This window comes from Mirounga angustirostris, unplaced genomic scaffold (assembly GCF_029215605.1).
Source record: "Mirounga angustirostris isolate CCGP_5_RB_7025 unplaced genomic scaffold, mMirAng1.0.hap1 SCAF_17, whole genome shotgun sequence".
NCBI lineage: Eukaryota > Metazoa > Chordata > Mammalia > Carnivora > Phocidae > Mirounga > Mirounga angustirostris.
In genome coordinates, this window is record NW_026991725.1 from 32,861,562 (window position 1) to 32,884,642 (window position 23,081).

A 23,081-nucleotide genomic window follows, 5' to 3' on the forward strand; every position below is an offset into this window, starting at 1 on the left:
CAAAGTTCTCTCCATTGCTAAAATATTACACCAGGGACAAGCTTCTCCCAGAGAGTACAGTCACTTTGTAAAAATTATCTTTAGAAATTAAGTCCAAATTACATTCCCCACTGTAGCTTCATGAAACCACTCAGATTACTCTTCCTCTCCTTTTGTTACCTACTGAGCCCTTTACAATCCTGACTCTGTTGTGGAAAAAAAGCTTTCAATATTAAACCTCCCTATTTCCTTGGCCTAACCATATTCTGAACTTCAGAACACCATAGATTTAAGAGCACAGATTTCATGTCTAACTTGGACCAGAGCCCTAATTCTGCCAGTTACTAGCCATGCATATTTGGGTAAATTACTTCACTCCTATAGGACTCATTTTCCACATCTGGAAAAATGAGGGTAATAACAGTATCTCAAACAGGTCTCTGCAAGGAGTAAAATGAGATGATGATGCTCATGGCACTGGATGGGCATATGGTAAACATTCAACAAACACAAGCTATTATTAATACAGTGACAGTAATGGGCTCCCCAAGCAGAGCCTTCACCTAAAAATCTTCCCTTTATAAAATTTCTCTGCAATGAACCTAACATTTCTACCATGTTTGGATATATCTGGTCTTTCATGATAAACTGTTAGTTATTGGCATTTTAAATTTTTTTTTACTTCTCTAGTTAATAAGTAATCTTTAAGCTCATCTTTAACCCTCCCTTTTATCTTGAAAATAGGTGTTTATTGTTTTGTTTTTTTTTTTAAGAAAATATTTAGAAAATAGACAAGCAAAAACAAAAAATCACCCTTAATCTAATACCTGGAGATAACCCCCGTCAGTATTATGCTGGTTTACACATATATGTATTTACCAAAATTGTATCATCTTATTTTGTAACTTTCTTTTCACTTAATATATCATGAACACTTTGTCATTAACTACTGTCCCACAGTGTCATTTTCGTGGCTATATAGTATGCCCTTGTATGGAAAGCTAATAGACATAATATAAAAACAACAGATTAATTAACAGCTACTAACTTCTGCTGAGTGCTTAAATAATATATAATAGGGTGAACAATGTACATCACTATGCTGAATACCTACTGTGCAGGGTCCCACTTAATTGTCACAACCCTTCTGAGGTTCGAACTATGTTTATTATTATTAACAATGATAAAATTGAGGCTTAATCATAAAGCTAGTAAGTAACAGGACCAGGATATATGATCTCATGTTTTTCTAATTCCAGACCCTATGCTCTTAACTGTTAATGTAATTTTGCTTCATATCATAATTTATTCAATCCCTCTTCTATGGACAATGATGTTGCTTCCAATTAGGGCTACTTTAAATGATGCAGTTTTCATCCCTGTGCACAAATTACTGCATATATCCATAATCGTTTACTTGAGAAAATTTTCTAAAAGAGGACTTGCTAGGTAGGTTGTGACTAGGACAAGGACAGTAATCCTAAACTACACTGACATTTCAAATGAAAAGCATTATAGGTCACAAGTTAATTCACATCATCATAACCACCAATCTTACCGGATTAACCGCAGAATCAGGATTGATCTGCAAGGTATAGATATCATCTCTTGAATACTGGAAGAGGCCATAGTAAGGATTCAACATTTCATGTGACAACAGATATAACCACTCCCTAGAAAGCAAGATAGGACACAGGAATTTTTTTGTCAATGAATATTTTCATTAAAATATGCTATTTTAGCAAGGAATTTTTTAAATAAAAGAAAATAAAGCAGCACTAACTAGTTCTATAAAATGACATTGGAAAAATCTACCAGGCCCAAAAAAGCAAATGAACTCTTGTTTTGTTATACTGAAGTTACTTCTCACTCTATTTAGGGCAATTTTATGACATTTCAGTATCAGAGAGTATAAAGGTATTATCCAGAAGTGCCAACTACTCATTAGATGCTGCAGTCTAGTGGTCTGTTACCTACTTAATTACTAAATAAATTTCTAATCCAGGATAAATATAAAATGAAGGGAAGAATATGGCTTTGTTTCAAAACATCCATGTGGTCTATACTATTCTGGTCCATTGCCACCATGGCCCATTTATACTGGTTTATACTGATAAATCTTATAGCATTGATTTACTCTCACTTTTGGACAAGGCTCTATTTTGTTGTTGATTTTGTTTAGTAAGGAAATTATCCCATTTCATCATCTTTTTTTGTGTATACCTTAAAATATACCATAAGAAAAGTATGAAGTGATCAGACACGGCAAGGCATTTGGTATAGGTAGGAACACAAGAGCAAGCCTGCATTTGGGGGGTAGGTTCCATAGTAATTGGTTTCAAGTGTACATCAGTGTTTTAAAAACCACGTAATAAATAGGACTGTCACCTGAAACTTATTAAATCCTTCATGTTTCTCAAAGTATGAAAGGTTAACTTGTTATTCATCTTGGTAAAACAAAATCACTAGTCTAGGACTTAAAGAGATGTAGTTCTAGTCTCAATTCTTGTCATTCTTCCACTAGGAAAGGTATTTAAATATGTCCTGGTATTATGGATTAAACAGACTGAGGAGCGCCTGGGTGGCTCAGTCTGTTAAGCGTCTGCCTTTGGCTCAGGTCATGATCCCAGGGTCCTGGGATTGGTCCCTGGCATCGCATTGGGCTCTCTGCTCTGCGGGGAGTCTGCTTCTCCTTCTGCCCCTCCCCCTGCTCATGTCTGCGCTCTCGCTCTCTCTCTCAAATAAATAAAACCTAAAACAAACAAACAGACTGAATAATGTTTTTAGGAAACGCAGTGAAACACTACTGACAAGTACTTAAAGAAAAATGTTTCAAAGTTCTGTAAGTGATGGAGTCTAAATCAAATCACTACCATTTATGTAATACTGGAAAAACTCTAGAGATTAAAAAAGGAAGTGAGGGAGGTCTCCATATAAGCAAGCTAGTCAACACACTTAACAAGCTCACCTGACATGTCTTCCATGCTTTTTCATGCATTATTTTAAAGAAAACCCAAATATTTGTTTTGTTTTACCAAGTATTTAGAACACACATGGTAAGCAGATCCCAGCTACTCTGGGGTTCTACTATGCAATAAAGAGCAGAAAAAGCATTTCACTGCCACATCGCACTTAGTCTGCCCAAACCCTGACAATAGTGAGGTTAAGAAATAAACAACAAAAAACTGACTACTTACTTGACTATATATATAGTTACAGCATTTAGATTCCATCAGCAGATAATTAACAAGTTTTCCCAAGAAGCATTCAAATCTAGTTATGAGCGAATTGTAAGAATTCCACAGAAACTACCAAGCCCTAAGTATGATGTACATGTGATCAATTCTAAAATTCCAAACTAAAGAAACTATCCGTTTATCGGTAAAAAGGCCACAGAACAAAAATAAGCCTACAGGTGAAAACCAGAAATGGAACTTGGTGGAAACACAAATTTAATTTAGGCTGGATTTAGATTCGGGATAGCAGAATTATCACGATGGTCCTTAGGACGTTTCAGTAGAGAAGCTATAATGTTTCTGCTACATCTACATAAAGTAAATTTTCACACCTGTAAAAAAAAAAAAAATGTATGTTTGAATGTAGCATAAAAACATTACAGCTTCTGTACTGAAATATTTTAAAGACCACTTATATACATATGTACACACCTGCTTCCATACTTACATGCACACATAGACGTCACTTTAACAAGGTTAAAAAGCATGGCAATGGGAGCAAAGGAAAACGTCATTAAAATCTCCAGACAGTTCCTAATGATGTAAAGCAGAGGGAATAACACATAATGAAGGAGAGAGATGGCAAGCATGCAGGGCCCGGGTGGCCCACCACTGCCCATGCAGGGCTGCAGCTACTTTTGGAGGAAGTCTCGCCGGGCTGGATAATCCAGTAGGGAGTTCTCGATTACTCTGTGGCAGTACTGCTCCAACCTCATCACGAACATATCTATTAGGATATCCTCTGTATTGCAAAAATTAGGGAATGTTACACTAGAAAATAAGTATCAGTGAGAAAGTTCACCACGGGAAGTATCTTAGACCTGTAAATATAACCACATGTCATTTACTCATGAGCAAGTCTCTACCTGGCAACCCCTCCATAGTCAAGGCCTTCTTCTCCACGAAATTTTATCATTAATCGCTTCCACAGATCTTTTGGTCTCATTTTCATGACCTGCCGATATGATTCCTGAAAAAAATATTACATACTATTGTTACTAGGTGCTTTAAACTTGTTATTTAAACTCTCCCTTGCATTCTACCTATAAAACATACATTTATTGGAATAAGATGAAATTTGTTCAACAATCAAATCAATGGATAAACTCCAAGTGTTTGAAACTTCATGGAACTTGTAAAAACAAGATGGCTATAGCTTAATACTGCTGAAATTAATTCACTTGATAAATATTATATTAACAACCAAAGTACAAAACTCCATATTTAAGTTCTATGAACCACAGCAATGACTACACACATTACAGAATTTGATAAAAGTACCAAATTTTTAAAAGTTGGTTGACCTAATTCTAGGTCACAGGCACCAAAAGAAAGTAAAGATGAGAAAAAGAAAGTTCAAAAGAACGTAACTAATCATTTATGTGATCTTCATTAAACCAGCATCTTCATATTATTTTAAAATACAAACGACTGACTTACAAACAAGGTCGGAATTGTCCTGAGAGAAAAAAGTTCATCCTTTAGGAAAAAGGTTATCAAATCCCCAAACATCTTTTACCCATGAATCCTCTAATGAGTGGGAAACCCCTGCTTTGGACCTCTGCCACTTACTATGGAAGAACTTTGAAGGTGATGGTAGGGCTATAAAGACCAAAGATAAAAGAATATACGAGAAAGGAAGATTTTCAATAAATTAAGGAAGTAGTCCAAAACGAATTAAACAAAATGGGGCGCCTGGGTGGCTCAGTCATTAAGCGTCTGCCTTCTGCTCAGGTCATGATCCCAGGGTCCTGGGATCGAGCCCCGCATCGGGCTCCCTGCTCAGTGGGAAGCCTGCTTCTCCCTCTCCCACTCCCCCTGCTTGTGTTCCCTCTCTCACTGTATCTCTCTCTGTCAAATAAATAAATAACATCTTAAAAAAATAATAAAAATAAATAAAAAGAATTAAACAAAATGATTTTTTGACTTAAAAGTCACTCATCTTTTGAAGAATTAGAAAGTAAGGGGTGGATAATATTTGTGGTCTTTTAAAACTCATTAACAGGGCAGGGGCACCTGGCTGGTGATGGAGCATGCAACTCTTGATCTCAGGGTTTTGAGGTCAAGCCCCACTGTGGGTGTAAAGTTTACTTTAAAAATATATATATATTAAAATTCATTAACAAACAAGTATTTGCAATGCAGAGAACCAAGCTGAACCAACTGGAATATTTCACATTCTTCCTTCACACTCTTCACACTCATCCCATTTAAATGTTTACCTTCTAGATGAAATCTCTGCTATTACTGCCTTTATTCCCCACAATTAAGAAAGAACTTAATGAAAACTCTCCCACTCTAGAGAGATAGGAATTCCAGAAAGTATTTTTAGAAAACAGTGAAACACTGAAATTTAATTTTTCTCTATTTTAAGACTTATAAATTTACCTCAAAAATCTCTTCCCTGGAAACTTCAATGCGGCAATGACCAGCTTGAGGCTGTTGTTGGGAAAGTTCCTGCCGCAAAATTTTTAGTTTCTGAACCAGGTCTCGCTTGTACCGTGGGACTGTCAGACACTCTGCGTCCTCGGGGCATAACGATACCACTTGCTGTTGCTGTTGGTCTTTCAACTGGTTCTGCCGACTAAAAGTAAACAGAAATGCTATTATTTTAAATCAAACAGACTGCAATTACACATTTAAAAAAGCATCATACTAGAAAGCAAATCTACCTGTATAACTTTCAGGCCTTGTGATATTCTTGGCTTGACATTTTTGATGATGATAAACTACCGCCAAAGTTTATTTCTCAGAACGCAAATTTATAGAATCAAACAACAGAGTTGTATCCATTCAGCTTTATGCAGCTGCTGAGAATAAATTTCTCAAATACCATTCTCCATTTTTTTCTGCATAGTTGACCACCACCCATTTTAAAATTCAGGCACATGTCCAACCCTGTGCCCGTTATCTAGAGTCTGTCTCTCTGGAAGAGACAGTTCGAGCCAGTAGTTTGGCAGGAGCCCTTTTTCCTATACGTGCTAAGTCTAGACCACAAGAATGTGGAAGGTCACATGCAAGTTACTGGCACAGAGAAATGAACACATTACAAACATGTCTAAATGCCTTATAAAATGACTGCTTTTCTTTTTATTGTGGTAAAATATACATCACATAAAATTTACCATTTTAACCTTTTTCTAATATATAGTCAGTGGCATTAAGCACATACACATTGTTGTGCTAAAGTGATTTCCAAATGTGCACATATATGGTTTACCACAAATACACGAAGGACAGCAGAAATACTTTTAAAAGGGCACATTGCCTACTGATATTTTTATTCTCCCGGCAAAAATATTGTAAGTTACACCTAAGAATTTTTTTTTTAAAGAACCTGATGTTACAATGAACTACTTAATTCCAATAAACCATCAGGAAATAAAAAATCCAATAATTCACTACTGATGCCCATGCACTCAATCATTTTGGAGTTTACTTTTACACACAACAGACAGGAGCACTATTTCCTAACCTAAAGGCAAAGGGCAGTGGTAGCTATGATAAAATAAACAAAAGTAACCTTAAGGTCTCTAACAAATCACCCAAAACTTATTTTACATACAGTGATTCTTATGTACCGGCCAAATTTTATTCCTGAAACATGTAACTTCCCAGAGAAAATACAGCTTTGATGAAAATCATAAATCACTATTTACTATTCTCATAAACATTAAAAGTGTTTTTTATACACACATATAAACAAAATCGAAACAGAATATATATTAAAGATACTCCCTAAACAGCTAAATTAATCCTATGCAAAAAAAACGAACTTGGGTATACCTCATACCACACACAAAAATTTAATTCAAAATCGATCAGAGACCTCAATGTAAAACTGAAAGCCATAAAACTTCTGAAACACAGAAGAAAATTTTCACGACCTGTGTTAGGCTAAGATTTCTTAGAGGTGACACCAAAAGCACAATCCACAAAAGAACAAATGGAAAAATTGAACTTCATCAAAATTTCAAAAGATACTGTTAAGAAAATGAAAAGACAAGTCATGGATTAGGAGAAAATCTTTCCCAAAGCATATGTTTGATATTTTAGGACTCTAAAATATCTAAAGAATGCTAAAAACTCAAAAATTAAATAAATGAACAACTCAATTTTTTTAAAAAGGAGGCAAAATATTTCACCAAATAAGATACACAGATGGTAAATAAGCACATGAAAAGATGCACGTCATTAGTCAGAAGAGAAATTCAACTTAAAACTACAATGCGATACCACCATACACCTACTGGAGGGTCTAAATTTAGTAAGATTAACCATACCCAATGTTAGCAAGGGTGTGGAGCGACTACAACTCTCACACATTGCTACGGGGAATGTCAAATGATAAAATCACTTTGAAAAACAACCTGCCAGTTTTTTTTAAAGTTAAACATAAATCTATCATATGATGTAGCCATTCTACTCCTAGACGCTCATTTATCTAAGAGGAGTGAGAGCATATGTCCATATAAAAGCTTATACATAAACATCCATAATAGTTTTATCTGTCATGACCAAAAACTGGGAATAATCCAAATGTCCATCAACAGGTAAACGGATAAATAAATTGTAGTATATCCATATAATGGAATACCAACAGCAAAGAAAATAAATGAACTATACACACAAGAGAGATGAATCTCAAATAATTACGCTGGGTAAAAGAAAAAAGACCACATACTGCAGGAATGCATTTAATATACTCTACAAAATACCAACTAATATATAGTGACAGAAAGCAGATACGTGGTTAGCTGAAGATGGAGTGTGTTTTGGACTGAATTGTGTCCAAAGAGATGTGTTGAAGTCCTAACCCTTGGTACCTGTGAATGTGACCTTATTTAGAAATAGAGTCTTTGTACTAAGAGGAGGTCATACTGCCCTAAATGCAATAAACTGGTATCCTTTTAAAAAGAGGGAAATTCCGATCCAGACATACAAAAAGGTGTAGAATAAGAAATAAACCTTGGCATTTGTCCCAGTTCCTGACACAGAATTCCTAAAATCCTTGCAGTTTCTGGAGTGACAGATATGATAGGAATGTCCTTTGTTCTAATATTTGGTCTTTGCCTCCGGTTTGACAGGAGCTCCTAAATCCCTTAGAATTTCCTGGGTATAGGAGCATTTTTAGTTTTAATGAGGTGACTATTGGTGGCGCCCTAGATATCTTCAGGATGGGACCTGGTTGCTAGAAAAACCAAAGCCTGATTAGAAGCCTGAACTTCCAGCCCCATCCTCCCAACCTCTGAGGAGGGGAGAGAATTGGAGTTTGAGTTAATAATTGATCATGCCTATGTATGACATCTCCATAAAAACCTCCAGATGACGGTGTGCAGAGAGCTTCCAGGCTGGAGAATACACTGAGGCACTGGGAGGGTGAAGCACCTGGAGAGGGCCTGGGAGCTCTAAGTTCCCCCATCCCCACACCTTGCCCTGTGCACCTCTTCCATTTGGCTGTTCCTGAGTTGTATCCTTTATAATAAATGTAATGGCAAATAAAGTATTTCCTTGAGTTCTGTGAACCATTCTAGCAAACTACTGAACCCAAAGAGGGAGTCATGGGAACTCCCCAATTTACAGCCAGTCAATAAGAAGTACAGATGACTTGGGGCGCCTGGGTGGCTCAGTCGGTTAAGCGTCTGCCTTCCGCTCAAGTCATGATCTCAGGGTCCTGGGATCGAGCCCCGCATCAGGCTCCCTGCTCCGCGGGAAGCCTGCTTCTCCCTCTCCCACTCCCCCTGCTTGTGTTCCCTCTCTCGCTGTGTCTCTGTCAAATAAATAAATAAAATATTAAAAAAAAAAAAAGTAGTACAGATGACTTGGTACTTGGGATTGGCTTCTGAAGTGGTGATGCTCTTGTGAGACTGAGCCCTTAACCTGTGGGATCTGATGCTGATTGCAGGTAGTGTCAGACCTGAATTCAATCGTTGCACACTCAGTTGGTATCCCGAGATCTGGAGAACTGGAAGGTTTGAGGGAAAAACCCACACATTTGGGGTAAGAAGATTTGTGTGTAGAAAGAGATCACAGAAGGCCATGTGAAAATGAAGACAAAGAGATGATGTGTCTATAAGCCAAGAAAGAGCCAGTTTTGCCGGCCACCACCAGAAGCTAGGAGAGGGGCAAGGAACATTCTCCATCAGAGCCTCCTGAGGGAACCAACTCTGCTGACAACTTGATTCTAAACATCTAGCCTCCAGGACTGTGCAAGAACGAATTCCTGTTGTTTTACACCACCCTGTGTGCGATACTTTATTATGGCAGCCCTAGGAAACGAATACAGGGGGTAGCCCTCCAGGAGGAAGACTTAACAAAGAAGCACAAGGCAATTTGGGGGGATGATGGATATGTTCACTATTTACATTGTGGTGATGGTTTCATAGATGCATAATATGTCAAAACTTAAATTGTACACTTTAAATATGCAGTTTATTGTATGCCATGTACACTTCAATAAAGATGATTTAAAAAAAAAAATCCTCTGGGATGGGTTCAGCTATCCTGGAGCTATTTCTGATGCACTCAGGGAAAAAATAAAAAATATCTACCCTGTAAAGCATCTTGTCTCTTCAAGTGTGCTATGATGCACCTTTGGTACATACCCTTTCCTTAACACTCCAGGATAGGTTCCTAATTAAGCACAGGGGTTTAAAATACTCATGTATGAAAATAAAACAGGTCATATTCTTTTTTTTTTTTCAAAGATTTTTTTTTTAATGTATTTGAGAGAATGAGATAGAGCATGAGAGGGGGGAGGGTCAGAGGGAGAAGCAGACTCCCTGCTTAGCAGGTAGCCCGATGCGGCACTCGATCCCGGGACTCCAGGACCAAGACCTGAGCTGAAGGCAGTCGCTCAACCAACTGAGCCACCTAGGCGCCCAAAACATGTCATATTCTTACATAAAATTTCATCCAACAAAAGTAATTTATAATTGAAGAGAGCAGACATTCTATTATATTACAAAAAGCATCTTTAGGCTTTTCTTGTTCTGGCTTGCATTTTAACATGTATTGTTTCAAAAACTTACTTTAGAACTAAATGCAAGTTAGCAGAGAGCCGAGGATCTGTAAACTGTGTTGTTCTGTTGTTATGGTCAACGAAATAAACTCTGCCTGTTGCAGTATTACGGATCTCCCATCCAGGAGGCAGTGGACCAAGCTCTTCACAATTGATGTTGCTAAGATCCCTGCAAAAACAAATATAAAATAAAAAAATACCTCATTGCTGGGCCTGCTGGGCCAGGCAAGTGTAAATGACACAGAACAATTCCATGAAGTCTGAGAAAATGTATTGTTTCAGAAACCTGAGATGTTCAGCTAGAATATTTAATTCCCAATGGCTTAACAAACTTGCATATTCAAAACCCAATTCATCAATGGCTCAGGAACTTATCACATAACCTACATTTTTAGTAAGTTCATTCCTGGGCTTTAATGTAATACAGATTTTAAATTAATATAAAAGCAATCACAACATTTGCCAACATAAACTGAGCTTCAATACTTGTCTGACAAAAGTTTTACAAATGTCAGTGACATAAGGAATGAAATGTTTTCTAAAATTTCCCTTCAATTATTACTTTCATTACACATAAAATCTGTGTAACTAAATGTTCGCTCCATATTAATCTTAAACTCTCCAACAAAGCAACACTGGAAAGGTTATTTGATTTAGAGACCCTGAAAATAATCACAGTATATATATTAAAGGAAAAATGTTCCACTTTGAATTTTGAAAGCTATAAAGCTAGTGAATGAAGAACCTTTTTAAGACACCTAAGGAAAAATGCTCTAAAGCTTACTGCTACAGTAAAAAAAAAAAAATGCAAAAAGACTCTTAATGGATCAAAGACCACTGTTACTGTATTACACATTCTTAAAATACTATTATATATAGACAAAGATTTACAAAACCTTAAAGAATAAAATAAAAACATGTCTAATGTAAACAAATTGTAACAGATAACTGTAATGATTAATCTCATGTTTTAAAAGTTAAACTAGAAATCTTCTTTTAAAAGTTAAACTAGAAAAAGATTTTCCTGAAATAACCTCTTCTTGGTCATGGTGAAGCATAATGATGGACACATCTAAGCACCCATAGATTTGTTGAAACAATGATTTGACTTCTGCTTATAGGTCCAAGAGACTCTGCTACAGAACAACTAAAGCTTAGAAAATACACTGCTAGCCTCAAAAGAGGAGAGAGAAAAAGTTCCAAGAATCCTCCTCAAATTAAAAAAAAACAACAACAAAAAACAAAATAAAAACAACACCCCCCCCCCACACACACACACCGGGTGGCTGGAGCTGGAGCTGATGGCATCAGGCAGGTGGGCGGGCAGAGGGGTAGGGCTGCCAGAGAGTAGTTGTTAACTGGGAAACTCAGCCCCAGGCCAGCAGGAAGTTTGGGAAAGGAAATCTGGAACTTCCCCACTAAGCCAAGAACTCAAAGGGAAGATGAAATGATTCAGGAAAACTTCCTAAATTCCCATTTTAGGTCCACAAAACTCCAACCAATTAAAGATCAAACTCCCAAAGATCACCACACACTCCAGAAAGAAAAGTCATGATGACTGAGAGTGAGTGGAAACAATAAACCACAGAATTAGATCCCTAAATACTGTCAGAGATCAAACAGAACGGCTATGATATGCAAGTTAAAAAAGGGGGGGAGGGGAATAATTACAAAGACAAACTATCAATGAGAGATTATTAAGAATGAACAGATGGAGAGGCGCCTGGGTGGCTCAGTCGTTGAGCATCTGCCTTCGGCTCAGGTCATGATCCCAGGGTCCGGGGATGGAGCCCCGCATCAGGCTCCCTGCGTGGCGGGAAGACTGCTTCTCCCTCTCCCACTCCCCCTGCTTGTGTTCCCTCTCTCGCTGTGTCTTGCTGTCGAATAAATAAATAAAATCTTTAAAGAAAAAAAAAAAATGAATGAACAGATTTTTAAATTTGTAACTTTTTAAATGTAACTTTTTAAATGGATTTTTTAAATGTAACTTAGAATTGAAAAGCGATTACTGAAATCAAATAATTCTTTTGATATAATGCAGAATTTGGTTTTATATCATTTTATTTAGAATTTTATAAATCTATAGTCATATGTGGGAGAGTTCTAAAGAATGGGTTAAAAGAGCAAAAAACTGGAAGCAATCTTTATGCCCAATTAGGAAAAGATTAAAGAAAAATGGAATGTTATACAGCCATAAAGATACAGATCTGTACCACAAGACTACATAGTCAGGGTGAAATGTAATGAATAACAAGGCATTAATCACGGTTTTAAAGAGAAATGCAAAAGATGGCAAAAATGGGACTTCTCAGATAAATCTAAGTTTACTGGATGTCTTATAAAATTAAAGTGTCTGAGCTACACTATTTTATAAATGTCTTTGAACAGTGATGATATTTTAATATAATCTAAGTATTCATGGTCTGCTTTGACAAAAGGTCCTCCATACAAAAAGGCATCTTTACTTACAGGATCCTCCAAAACAAAAGATATGATACACATTTTTACATTAACAATTTGGAACATAGAGACTAAGGAAAAATAATCCAGAGCACTATTTTAAAGTCATTATTCAATACTCAACATAAAATATTCTTAAACCTGTACAGAAACCCTTTATTCATAAATGAAAAACTGACATGTTTCCTTAGGAATAAGAAACATTATCAAAGGTGGTCCCCAAATCTCTCTCAATTTCAACTTCTGGTGCCAGTTTACATAGTATTCTTTCAACGGATAACTCAAGATCAACTTTCTCACTATTGTAAATCATTTAGTTTAAAAAAAATCATTTTTGTTTTATATAAATTTTAAATTATTTTATAAAAAGCTCATTATTGACCTACAATTTGATAAACAGAATCCAAAACACTTCTTTTCCTAATTTATAATAACAAAACTCATGTTTCTAAAAGTTAGGCCCTTAGCTTTTTTCAGTAAGCTTATTAATAAAACAAAATTTCTTCCCCACTACTTTTTAAACAGTTTGTATTATCAAGAAACAGAAATGGCAACCTTGATAGAATAATGAAAATGATAGCACATTCCTTGGTTGCCACCCTCAAAAGATTCTAATTAAGCTGTATCACAAAGTAAAACATTTACATTATAATAGCTTCATTTATAAGTATCAGTTGGCCCTTGAATAATACAAGTTTAAAGTGTGTGGGTCCACTTACATACAGATTTTTTACAGAACAGTACTTAACTATAAATGTGTTTTCCTTTCCTTAGGATTTCCTTAATGTTTTTTCTGTAGCTTACTTTTTTGTAAGAATACATTTGTAATACATATAACATACAAAATATGTGTTAATCAACCATTTATGTTATCGGTAAGGCTTACGGTCAACAGGGGGCTATTAGCAAAGTTCTGGAGGAGTCAAAAGTTACACAGATTTTTGACTGTGCGGGTGGTCGGTGCCCCTAATCCTGCATTGTTCAAGGGTCCACTGTAAATACAGAGTATCAAAGCAATCCAAGATCAGCTAGTCACATCTGTTTTTGATTCAAATGCAAGACTTTTGACAAGTAGAGCTGTGAGTATAAGCTTAGGGCAGAAAATGATCTCTTCATGCTCCATGGTCTTTTTTTTTTTTTTTTTTTGGAGGAAAAGAATGGTACACTTAGAATATAAAATATCTTCATCTCATAAAGGTATATATGCAGCATACCAAGTTGATTTAGAATTTAGAACTCAACCTTTTTTGTAGCTTCAACTGAACTACTTGACACTTTGCATCTGTTCAGTAACTCAAAAGAGCTAAACAGTGTTTGAAAAACTTATTTGATATTAAAATGTATCAAAAATTATGTTAAATTACTAAGTTGATTTGTATGTCATTCCATCTTCTTCAAGTTAAAAGAAAGCGACATTTGGGTTAGTAAATGCATTCAACAAGGCCTACAGTTTAAATGTACAAGTTCTGGTACTTAAAAGAAATTTAATTCATGAGACACCACAACGAAGTGAGGTTTATTCCAAGGGTGCAAGACTGGTTCAGTATTTGAAAACTGATCAATGTAATGTCATATTAATGGAATAAAAGAGAAAAATCACATGATAGTACCAGCTGAAGCAAAAAAAAAAAGTGACAAACGTCCTAAATAAATAAGATTTAATTAGGTTATTTCTTTTTTATATTAAAATGAAACTTTATTAAGGAATACATAAAAGAACATTGAATACTCTCACATTAGGTTAAAATAAATAAACCTCTTTTTTAAAAGGCCTAACTAAAAATTAAAATATTAATTTATTACCCTTAAAAAGGGGGGGGGAGGGGATGTATGTTTTGTAAGGTTTTTGTGTTCTTCTCCGGGTTAATTTTCAAATTCCTAAAAGACCCACGTTTTCACCCTGATTTTTTTTTTTCTTAAGGGCGAGAGCGTAGAAGGACTGGGGGCTGGCTGGGGGCAGGGCACTGGGGTGAGACTGCAGAGAAACAGGAAAGCCTTTCTACTAAATGTCAACTGAAATGACTGTCACAAAGAGCCTAACTTTTACATAAACCATTGTAAGTTGAAGATTAAATAATCAAAGAAATCCTAGGTAAAAAGGTATCCATCGGTGTGAGAAGTATTTGGATATGTTCTTACCTAGGCACTCTTGGATCATGCCACGTGCTCACACCAGTCTGAGTATGTAAGAAATACACCTGACCTTGCTGTGTTGTCCTCTGTTCTGTAAAATTAAGAAACACTAATAAACATATTCAGAATGTCCGAATCAAAGACAGCTATAGACACTAGGATGATAATTATATCAATAGTTAAATGCTCCAAATTACCAATCTATTGCATTACCAAAAAATGCTTTATAAATCATTCTTTTTCAACTCAATACATTTTCTCCTGGAAACAATCTTATAAATGGTGATGAGGGTTAGAGAGGCCAGCTATCTGAAAGCCAACTACATTTATAATGTGGCTCAGATACTAAATATGTTGCTAAGGAAAAGAGAAAACGAGATTGTCACAGCACCAACATTTCAACAAAACAAACATGAAGAAATGATCTTTTATTTGTCTTAAAGTGGAGCCTGAGGGGAAACAAAAGAAAGCTCAGAGGAAGAGGCTAACCAACTGCGGGGAGATTCTGCAAGGACTTGTAAAAACTTTTAAAGGGTTTGCAGGCTGGTAATGCTTGTTTATTATGCCTAATTTCATATCAAAACTTAAGTTTTTTTCTTGAGAGAGGTGTTTTCTCAAGACTACCATTTAAACTCAAACAAAGGCAAAAAAGATGGAATTTTTTTGCCATTTTAAAAGGGGAGACACTCTATAGCCAAAAATAGACAAAATGCAAAAATAAAAAGTTAGAAAGAGGAAGACCAGAGAACAAGCATGCATTCTGGGGAGAAAAAGGTCAAAGGCAGAATTAACTCTCAGCCCTTGGGAAGAGAATAAGGAAGCTGGGGCAAAAGGGAAGGAATCTATGGAAAAGTTTCTTCAACGGTGGTTTTTAGTCCTAATTGTGTTTTTAAGCAACAGAACCACTTGTCCTTAAACAAAATCTAATGAAAAATTCCAACATATAAAACAATACAACTATTGCTAATATTTATTAGTATAAATTTGCTTATAAGCCTATAATAAAGTCAATTTAAACTTTAAGCTTCTTAAAATTATAAACATAAAAATGTTTAAAATTGGTGACAGATGACAGCTGAAATAATTCCAGCCATGGTACTCACTTTACTCCCAGGTTTTGATTGTACAAAATTTGTTTTTAATCCAAATCACACAAATATTGTAAAAATATAACCACCCCCACCTCCAAACAGCTTGCCTTATAATCTCAATTAAAGAGTAATGACAAAAAATACTTTATTGTAAGGTCTGAATGCTAATAATAACAGGCAAAGTTTACTAAGTGCTTTCTATGCTAGAAACTGTGTCAGACACTTCACATGAAACCAACACCTGAAATCATCATCAATTTCCCCATTTTATGGAAGATAAAATTGAGGCTCAGAGAAACTAAATAATGAACCAGGATATAAGCCCAGGTCTGTCTGTCTCCCAAGGCCATGCTCTCGTCACTGTGCTACTTAGGTTAACCTGTGCAGCACAGCATAGTTAATAGACAAATTTTTAATTAAAGAGTTAAAATAGGGCGCCTGGGTGGCTCAGTTGGTTAAGCAACTGCCTTCGGCTCAGGTCATGATCCTGGAGTCCCAGGATCGAGTCCCGCATCGGGCTCCCTGCTCATTAGGGAGTCTGCTTCTCCCTCTGACCCTCCCCCCTCTCATGTGCGCGCTCTCTCTCTCTCATTCTTTCAAATAAATAAATAAAATCTTTAAAAAAAAAAGTTAAAATATATTTAAAAAATAAAGCTAGAATCATGCATTTGCAGAACAGTTTAAAACATACTGTAGAGGAAAAATAAAACTCAAGTTAGATCAGGCGATTCCCAATGTTGGTCATTAGGTGTCACCATCAGCCCAGATATGGTTTATCTACAGGCTGTTTTGAGGGCAAGGATATAATTACTTTGGTTAACTTTTGGCAAGAAAGAAGAAGACAGCTGAGTTCCTAGTATCTACGAGAGTATTCACAGGTCGTGATTAATTTAGAAAGTTCTGTATCCAACAGAAGATTCAAGTCATCTTCCACATGAAATTCTACAATTTAGGAAATTATATAAGATTATAATAATTTTATACAAACAGAGAAGTGACTAAATCATTTACAACAATAACCCAAATCATGCAGATAATCCAAAATTATAGATAATACAAAGATATAAATAACTTCAAAAGCATATTTCTGATGGCATTTCTAAATATGTAGGTCTGGAAAATATATCGCAGGCCTGACTTCAGATTACTATTATCACTAACAATACCATCTTACCTTTATAGAGTGCCTATTTGCAAGTCCCCTCGCATTGTTACATATGCTCTTCACGGTACCTCTGAGACAAGGAGAGGCATCATTCATCTCATTTCATTATAAAAAAGCAAAAGGGCTGAGGTTAAATGACTAGCCCAAGTCAAACCGCTGGTTAGGTAGTCCTCTACCACTTCAAAGACACTTCAGATTGGGAGGTTTTACACATTTATTTTCATGTAGAATCCCTAAACCCAGATTAATAACTTCTTTAAAGCTGATTTTCTGGCTTTCTTAGCAAGCTGAAATGAGTAAGCCACACGTTATTTTTCCTCTGCTAGTCATACCATAGCCTTCCGGTAGGTCTGGAGGAGTATGTAAATGTGTCCTGCTCATGTAATTTCTATGTCGCTGTGACCTGACTCTCCTCTCGGCCAGCCTGGGATCTGAAGACTGTCCACACGTTGCACCATTTGTTCCACTAACTGGAGTGTTCTCATCAACAAAGCAGCTAAGAGGTCTGCCGGGACTTGAATATTCAGATGCTGGTCTATTGAAAAGTAAGGGGGAAGAAAAGTTACTCAACTCAGATATCAAAGGTAGAGTTCTCTAGACAATGTATGTACTGCAGGAACAATCACAAGAAAATGGAATGATCAATACAAATATAATGATTTCAAAAACTCTGAATAAAAGCAAGCTTGACGCCTCTAAACACCAAACAAACTCATGTTACAGGCAGATTGTCAATTATGTATTTAAATCATTTTATACTGATTTGAATTACATTTTATATGAAATCCACATATATTTGTAGATGTGAGCACTAGTTAACAAAGCAAGACTTGACTTAGCCTCAGCCTACCTCTCGGACCTGACTTCCCACCTTTCTCCCACTCCACTTCTGCCACACTGACATTCCTCCTGCTCCTTGAACTTGCCAACACTGTTTTACCTTTAGGGCTGGAAAGGAGTTCTTCCTCCCACCCAGAATGCTTTTTCTCCTACTCTCCCTAGGCCGGGCTCCTTTTTGTCATTCAAATCATAGTTTAAGCTTAAATGTCTGAGAGGTCCTTCCAGACCTTCAATTCGAAGGTAATCACCCAGGCATTTGATAAGTACATCACCTTACTTTCTCAGCATAGCAATTTTTATCTGCATTCTTGTTTGTTTTCCCTTACTAGAATATTTACTGAGAGTAGAAAGTCCACCTAGTTTGTTTCCCAATATATATATCCCCTGCACCTAGAATGGTGCTTGGCGTATATATATATATATATATATATATATATATATATATATATATATATATAAGAATAGCTCATAAATATTTATTGAATGAATAAAGAAGATGGTGTGACTCTTCAAAGAACTCCCAGTATACTGACAGGTCATCCAAAATATAAGAGGATAATCAAGAGTTCATTTTTAAACTAACATTTTACAACCACAATCAACTTTATACATGTGGAAATTAAGGTCAGTTTCATCAGTTAAATGAGTTAGAACGAAATGGGACTTCACTAAAGCACTGACAAGTACACATTCATTTATGCTCAGGTAAAATAAAAATGTCTCTCCCTCTGCCCCTCCAGCCCCATCCCCGGCACGTGACGCTCTCTCTCATATAAATAAATAAAATCTTTTTTCTTAAGATTTATGTATTTGACAGAGAGAGAGAGACTGAAAGAGAGAGAGCATAAGCAGGGAGGCTGCAGAGAGAGGGAGAAGCTCCCCACTGAGCAGGGAGCCGGACCTGGTGCTAGACCTGAGCTGAAGGCAGACGCTAATTGACTTAGCCACCCAGGTGCCCCAAATAAATAAAATACTTAAAAAATAAAAATAAAAAGTACTTCCTTGGAGTTTCCGAAAATTATCTTGCATCCCCATATCTTTATACATTAAGCTCCATGAAGGCCCTTCTGCCTTGTTCACTGTTACAGTGTAAATGCTGACCATAGTAATTGGCATATAACCATTTGGTGAACTGAATGATAGCAGTTACCACTACTCAATACTTTTCATCACCTTCCCCTTACCTGGTTAAATTCTAACATTCAAGATTTAGTTCAGAAATTCTCCTCCTTCAGGGTTTTCCTTTGCAGATTCTAACATCCCCTTACCCCCCACTCTAAGTTAGGTGTCCTCCATATGGTCTCAGAGCATCTGGTTCTTATCTTGGTCACAGACCTTACTGGATGCAATATAATAATATAATCATACCCCGACATGACTGAACAAATAAAGATCCAGTATATATATTTTGTTACAGCCATTCAATAACAGACTCAAAAAAAAATTTTTTTAAGAGTCCCAGAAATAAGATGACTTCTCAATTTATTCAGTTAACTCATTTAATAAATATTTATTAAGTACCATCACAGGCCCTAGAGCTACAATAACAGGATGACCTACTAAACAATCTTTTCTGAAAATTACTTTTGGAAATAATATTGGCACTTGCTGTAAGATCTACTGATCTTGAGCAGTATAAACCAAGAAAGGAAATCTGGTAAAGCTGACAGATAAACAGAAAGTAACGAATTCAAGAAGGCAAAAAGCACAGACCACGGGAAGACATTTATGTGTTCTTACCGTGTTGGGCGTTCCCATTGCGTAGTTCTTGTTATATGGTTTAGATACTGAATTCTTCCAGAGGCAGTTCGCCTTTCTTCCCAGCTTAAATAAAAATTAAGAGATAAGGCATCAATAGGAAGGTGGATACAGAATGTTTTTAGTACAATAAATGAGCCAGGAAGACATCTGCTATTATAAATCAGGAATGACAACTGAAAAATCAATAGAATACCGGAATTTTTGTCAGCTTATTTTAAAACTGTACAATGTATCTTCTGGAATTTTGAACCTTCTAAGATATTTACACTGAGGTGTGACTAATATTTTCCATCAGCCAAACTCTGAATTCTTCAATAACATCAACACTCAATTAAATCATACTAACTTCTCCAGAATTTAGTAGGGAAAAAAAGCCATACTAAAAATAAAAATCACACCTAATTTTTAAAATTAACATAAAAGTATATAAAAGAATTTTTAAAGCATTTAGCCTACCCAAATTATTTTTTTTAAAAGAATGGTACTTCCTCCTCAGTAACTTTTTAATGCATGTAATAACAAAAAAATATAGGTAAATGACCACAGAAATGTAGTAATGTTAATATTTCCACCAAAACCCTGGCAGAGATTTAGAAACCATAAAAAATAGGAAATAAAGAGATGCTTAAGAGGTCTTTTGCCCTGTGATAACAATTAAAGCACAAAATGTAGTGTTTATCAATTAATCTATAAATTATATGCATGTACAACTGTATTATAAAATGTAGACCAAATTGGAATTTTTATTTACTTTTTTAAAAGACTTTATTTGAGAGAGAGAATGAGAGAAAGAGAGACAGAGAGAGCACATGAGAGGGGGGAGGGTCACAGAGAGACGCAGACTCCCTGCTGAGCAGGGAGCCCGATGATGCAGGATTGATGCGGGACTCAATCCCGGGACTCCAGGACCGTGACCTGAGCCGAAGGCAGTTGCTTAACCAACTGAGCCACCCAGGTGCCCCCCAAATTGGAATTTTTAAATGATGTGATATAAAAACAAATGGGGAAGAAAAAGTATTATAAAGTAGAGCAAGCTTAGAATAAGCCTCACACTGTTGTAATCTCTTAATACTGATTAGTTATTTCATACTAAATGTCCCATTCAAAATTACCGTAATCTACCTCACATCCATAAAAGTTAACATATATATCAAGGAGCTAAAGTGAAGACTTAAATTATGGCGATTTTTAAGCCTTTATTTGTGCTATGGTGTTATAATTTAAGCCTTTATTTATTATAATTTAAGCCTTTATTTTTTATGTTAAATTATATGTTATAATTTAAGCCTTTATTTACTATAATTTAAGCCTTAAATTATGGCGATTTTTAAGCCTTTAAACAAAATGAGCAAATACCCTGGCTTGAATGTAAAATTTCGTATCAAAAATAATTTAAGTCAAAACTCAACCAATTATACACTTTAAATAACTTACTGTATATAAACTATACCTCACTGGTGTTAATTAAACATATTTTGAAAGTTAAAAATAAAGCCAGGGTGCCTGGGTGGCTCAGTTGGTTAAGCGACTGCCTTCGGCTCAGGTCATGATCCTGGAGTCCCGGGATCAAGTCCCACATCAGGCTCCCTGCTCAGCAGGGAGTCTGCTTCTCCCTCTGACCCTCCCCCATCTCGTGCTCTCTCTCCCATTCTCTCTCTCAAATGAATAAATAAAATCTTTAAAAATAATAATAATAATAAATAAATAAATAAAATAAAGCCAGAAAAGTGTCAGCGCTAATATGAAACAAAGAGCAGTGATCAAAAGTATGAGCTTTGGAATCCAGGCTTAAGTCTACGTTCCAGCTCTACCATTCACTATACGGCCTTCAAGGCAAGTTTACTTAACTCCTCTGAGTCCCACTGTTTTTAATCTATGAAATGAATGAGGGTGACAACAGTAGCAGCAGGAGTAATAATAGTAGCTAATTATTTATTAAGCACTTAGTATGTGCAAAACATTGTGCTAAGTGCTTTACATGAATGATTTCATTTAATTCTCACAATTTATGGCATATATACTATTATCACAATCCTCTTCTGTAAGTAAATTAAACCAATGCTTACAGAAGTTAAACTAATTCATAAAGCTTATAAAGAGTAAGGATTAGAACCCAGACGGTGTAATTCCAGAATCACACACATGTGAATTAAATGAGTTAATGTATCACAAAAAGTGCTTATAACAGTACCTGACACACACATGCTCAATACATGTTTCTATGTTGTTAAAATTTTTACTCCACAAATCTCTATCCCATCCCTCTAAATGGAGTAATGTCTCAGATTCAGCATTTATATGCCTGGTTTTGAATTACTTAAACAAAAAAGTTGGGTTGGGTTTTTTTTTTGGAGATCAACTATTTTTATTTATTTTCTTTTTTTCTTATTATGTTGTGTTGATCACCATACATTACATCATTAGTTTTTGATGTAGTGTTCCATGATTCATTGTTTGCGCATAACACCCAGTGCTCCATGCAGAACGTGCCCCCCTCAATACCCACCACCAGGCCAACCCATCCCCCCCACCCCCTTCCCCTCTAGAACCCTCAGTTTGTTTTTCAGAGTCCATCGTCTCTCATGGTTCGTCTACCCCTCCGATTTCCCCCGCTTCATTCTTCCCCTCCCGCTACCTTCTTCTTCTTCTTCTTTTTTTCTTAACATATATTGCATTGTTTCAGAGGTACAGATCTGAGATTCAACAGTCTTGCACAATTCACAGCGCTCACCATAGCACATACCCTCTCCAATGTCTATCACCCAGAAAAGTTGTTCTTTTAAATACATAATATTTATAGGAAAGTTATATTTGTCAAGCAATTTGTCTCCTAGTCAAAACTCTTAAAAACCAAATTTAACATATCTAATTCATGGTTTATTTTATAAATTTGTCTTGACAAGATTCCTTGCTAATTTTCCAAGTACAAGGAAAATCTAGATTCTGGAACTGATCAGCAAATTTCTAAAGTTAAGTATACAATAAACACCAACTTATCTGTCATTATTTGAAGGATGTTATCAACATATTTATCTAATGATCTGAGCTTACCCATCTGGTAAATCATTATCAAATAAACGACTGCAGTCCACAACTTGTCCTCCTGTGCCTATTCGGTCTCTGGACTGAAGACTTACTATAAGACAACAAAAAAATTACTAAGAGTCGTAAAACTAGAAAGATTTATTACAATTTAAAATATATAATTTCTTTTTCCATGAGATTTTTCCCTTTAGGAGTGACATTACAATTTTATGATTTTCTATGCCTTACTGTGTTCATGGAGGAGAGTTTAAATCCTTTTTGCCCATTGTAATGGGGCAATGCAAGGCCTCTACTACACTCAAAAGAGACATAACACATGAAAGGTATATTCACATACGGAGGAACTGGAA

At 35.9% G+C, this 23,081-nt stretch overlaps 1 protein-coding gene across 3 annotated transcripts in view; it reads right to left on the bottom strand.

Annotated features, from left to right (window-relative positions):
- The window catches only part of SMURF2 (SMAD specific E3 ubiquitin protein ligase 2), an 85,384-nt gene that overhangs the window by 38,891 nt on the left and 23,412 nt on the right, over nt 1-23,081 (bottom strand). For all 3 annotated transcript variants that reach the window (XM_064583482.1, XM_064583484.1, XM_064583483.1), the window contains exons 5-12: nt 22,738-22,822; nt 19,666-19,749; nt 17,418-17,620; nt 14,836-14,920; nt 10,247-10,405; nt 5,604-5,799; nt 4,082-4,185; nt 1,538-1,652 (exon numbers count right to left, since the gene is read on the bottom strand). In XM_064583482.1, coding sequence (XP_064439552.1) covers nt 1,538-1,652; nt 4,082-4,185; nt 5,604-5,799; nt 10,247-10,405; nt 14,836-14,920; nt 17,418-17,620; nt 19,666-19,749; nt 22,738-22,822 — 1,031 coding nt within the window. The remainder of the gene's footprint in view (nt 1-1,537; nt 1,653-4,081; nt 4,186-5,603; nt 5,800-10,246; nt 10,406-14,835; nt 14,921-17,417; nt 17,621-19,665; nt 19,750-22,737; nt 22,823-23,081) is intronic.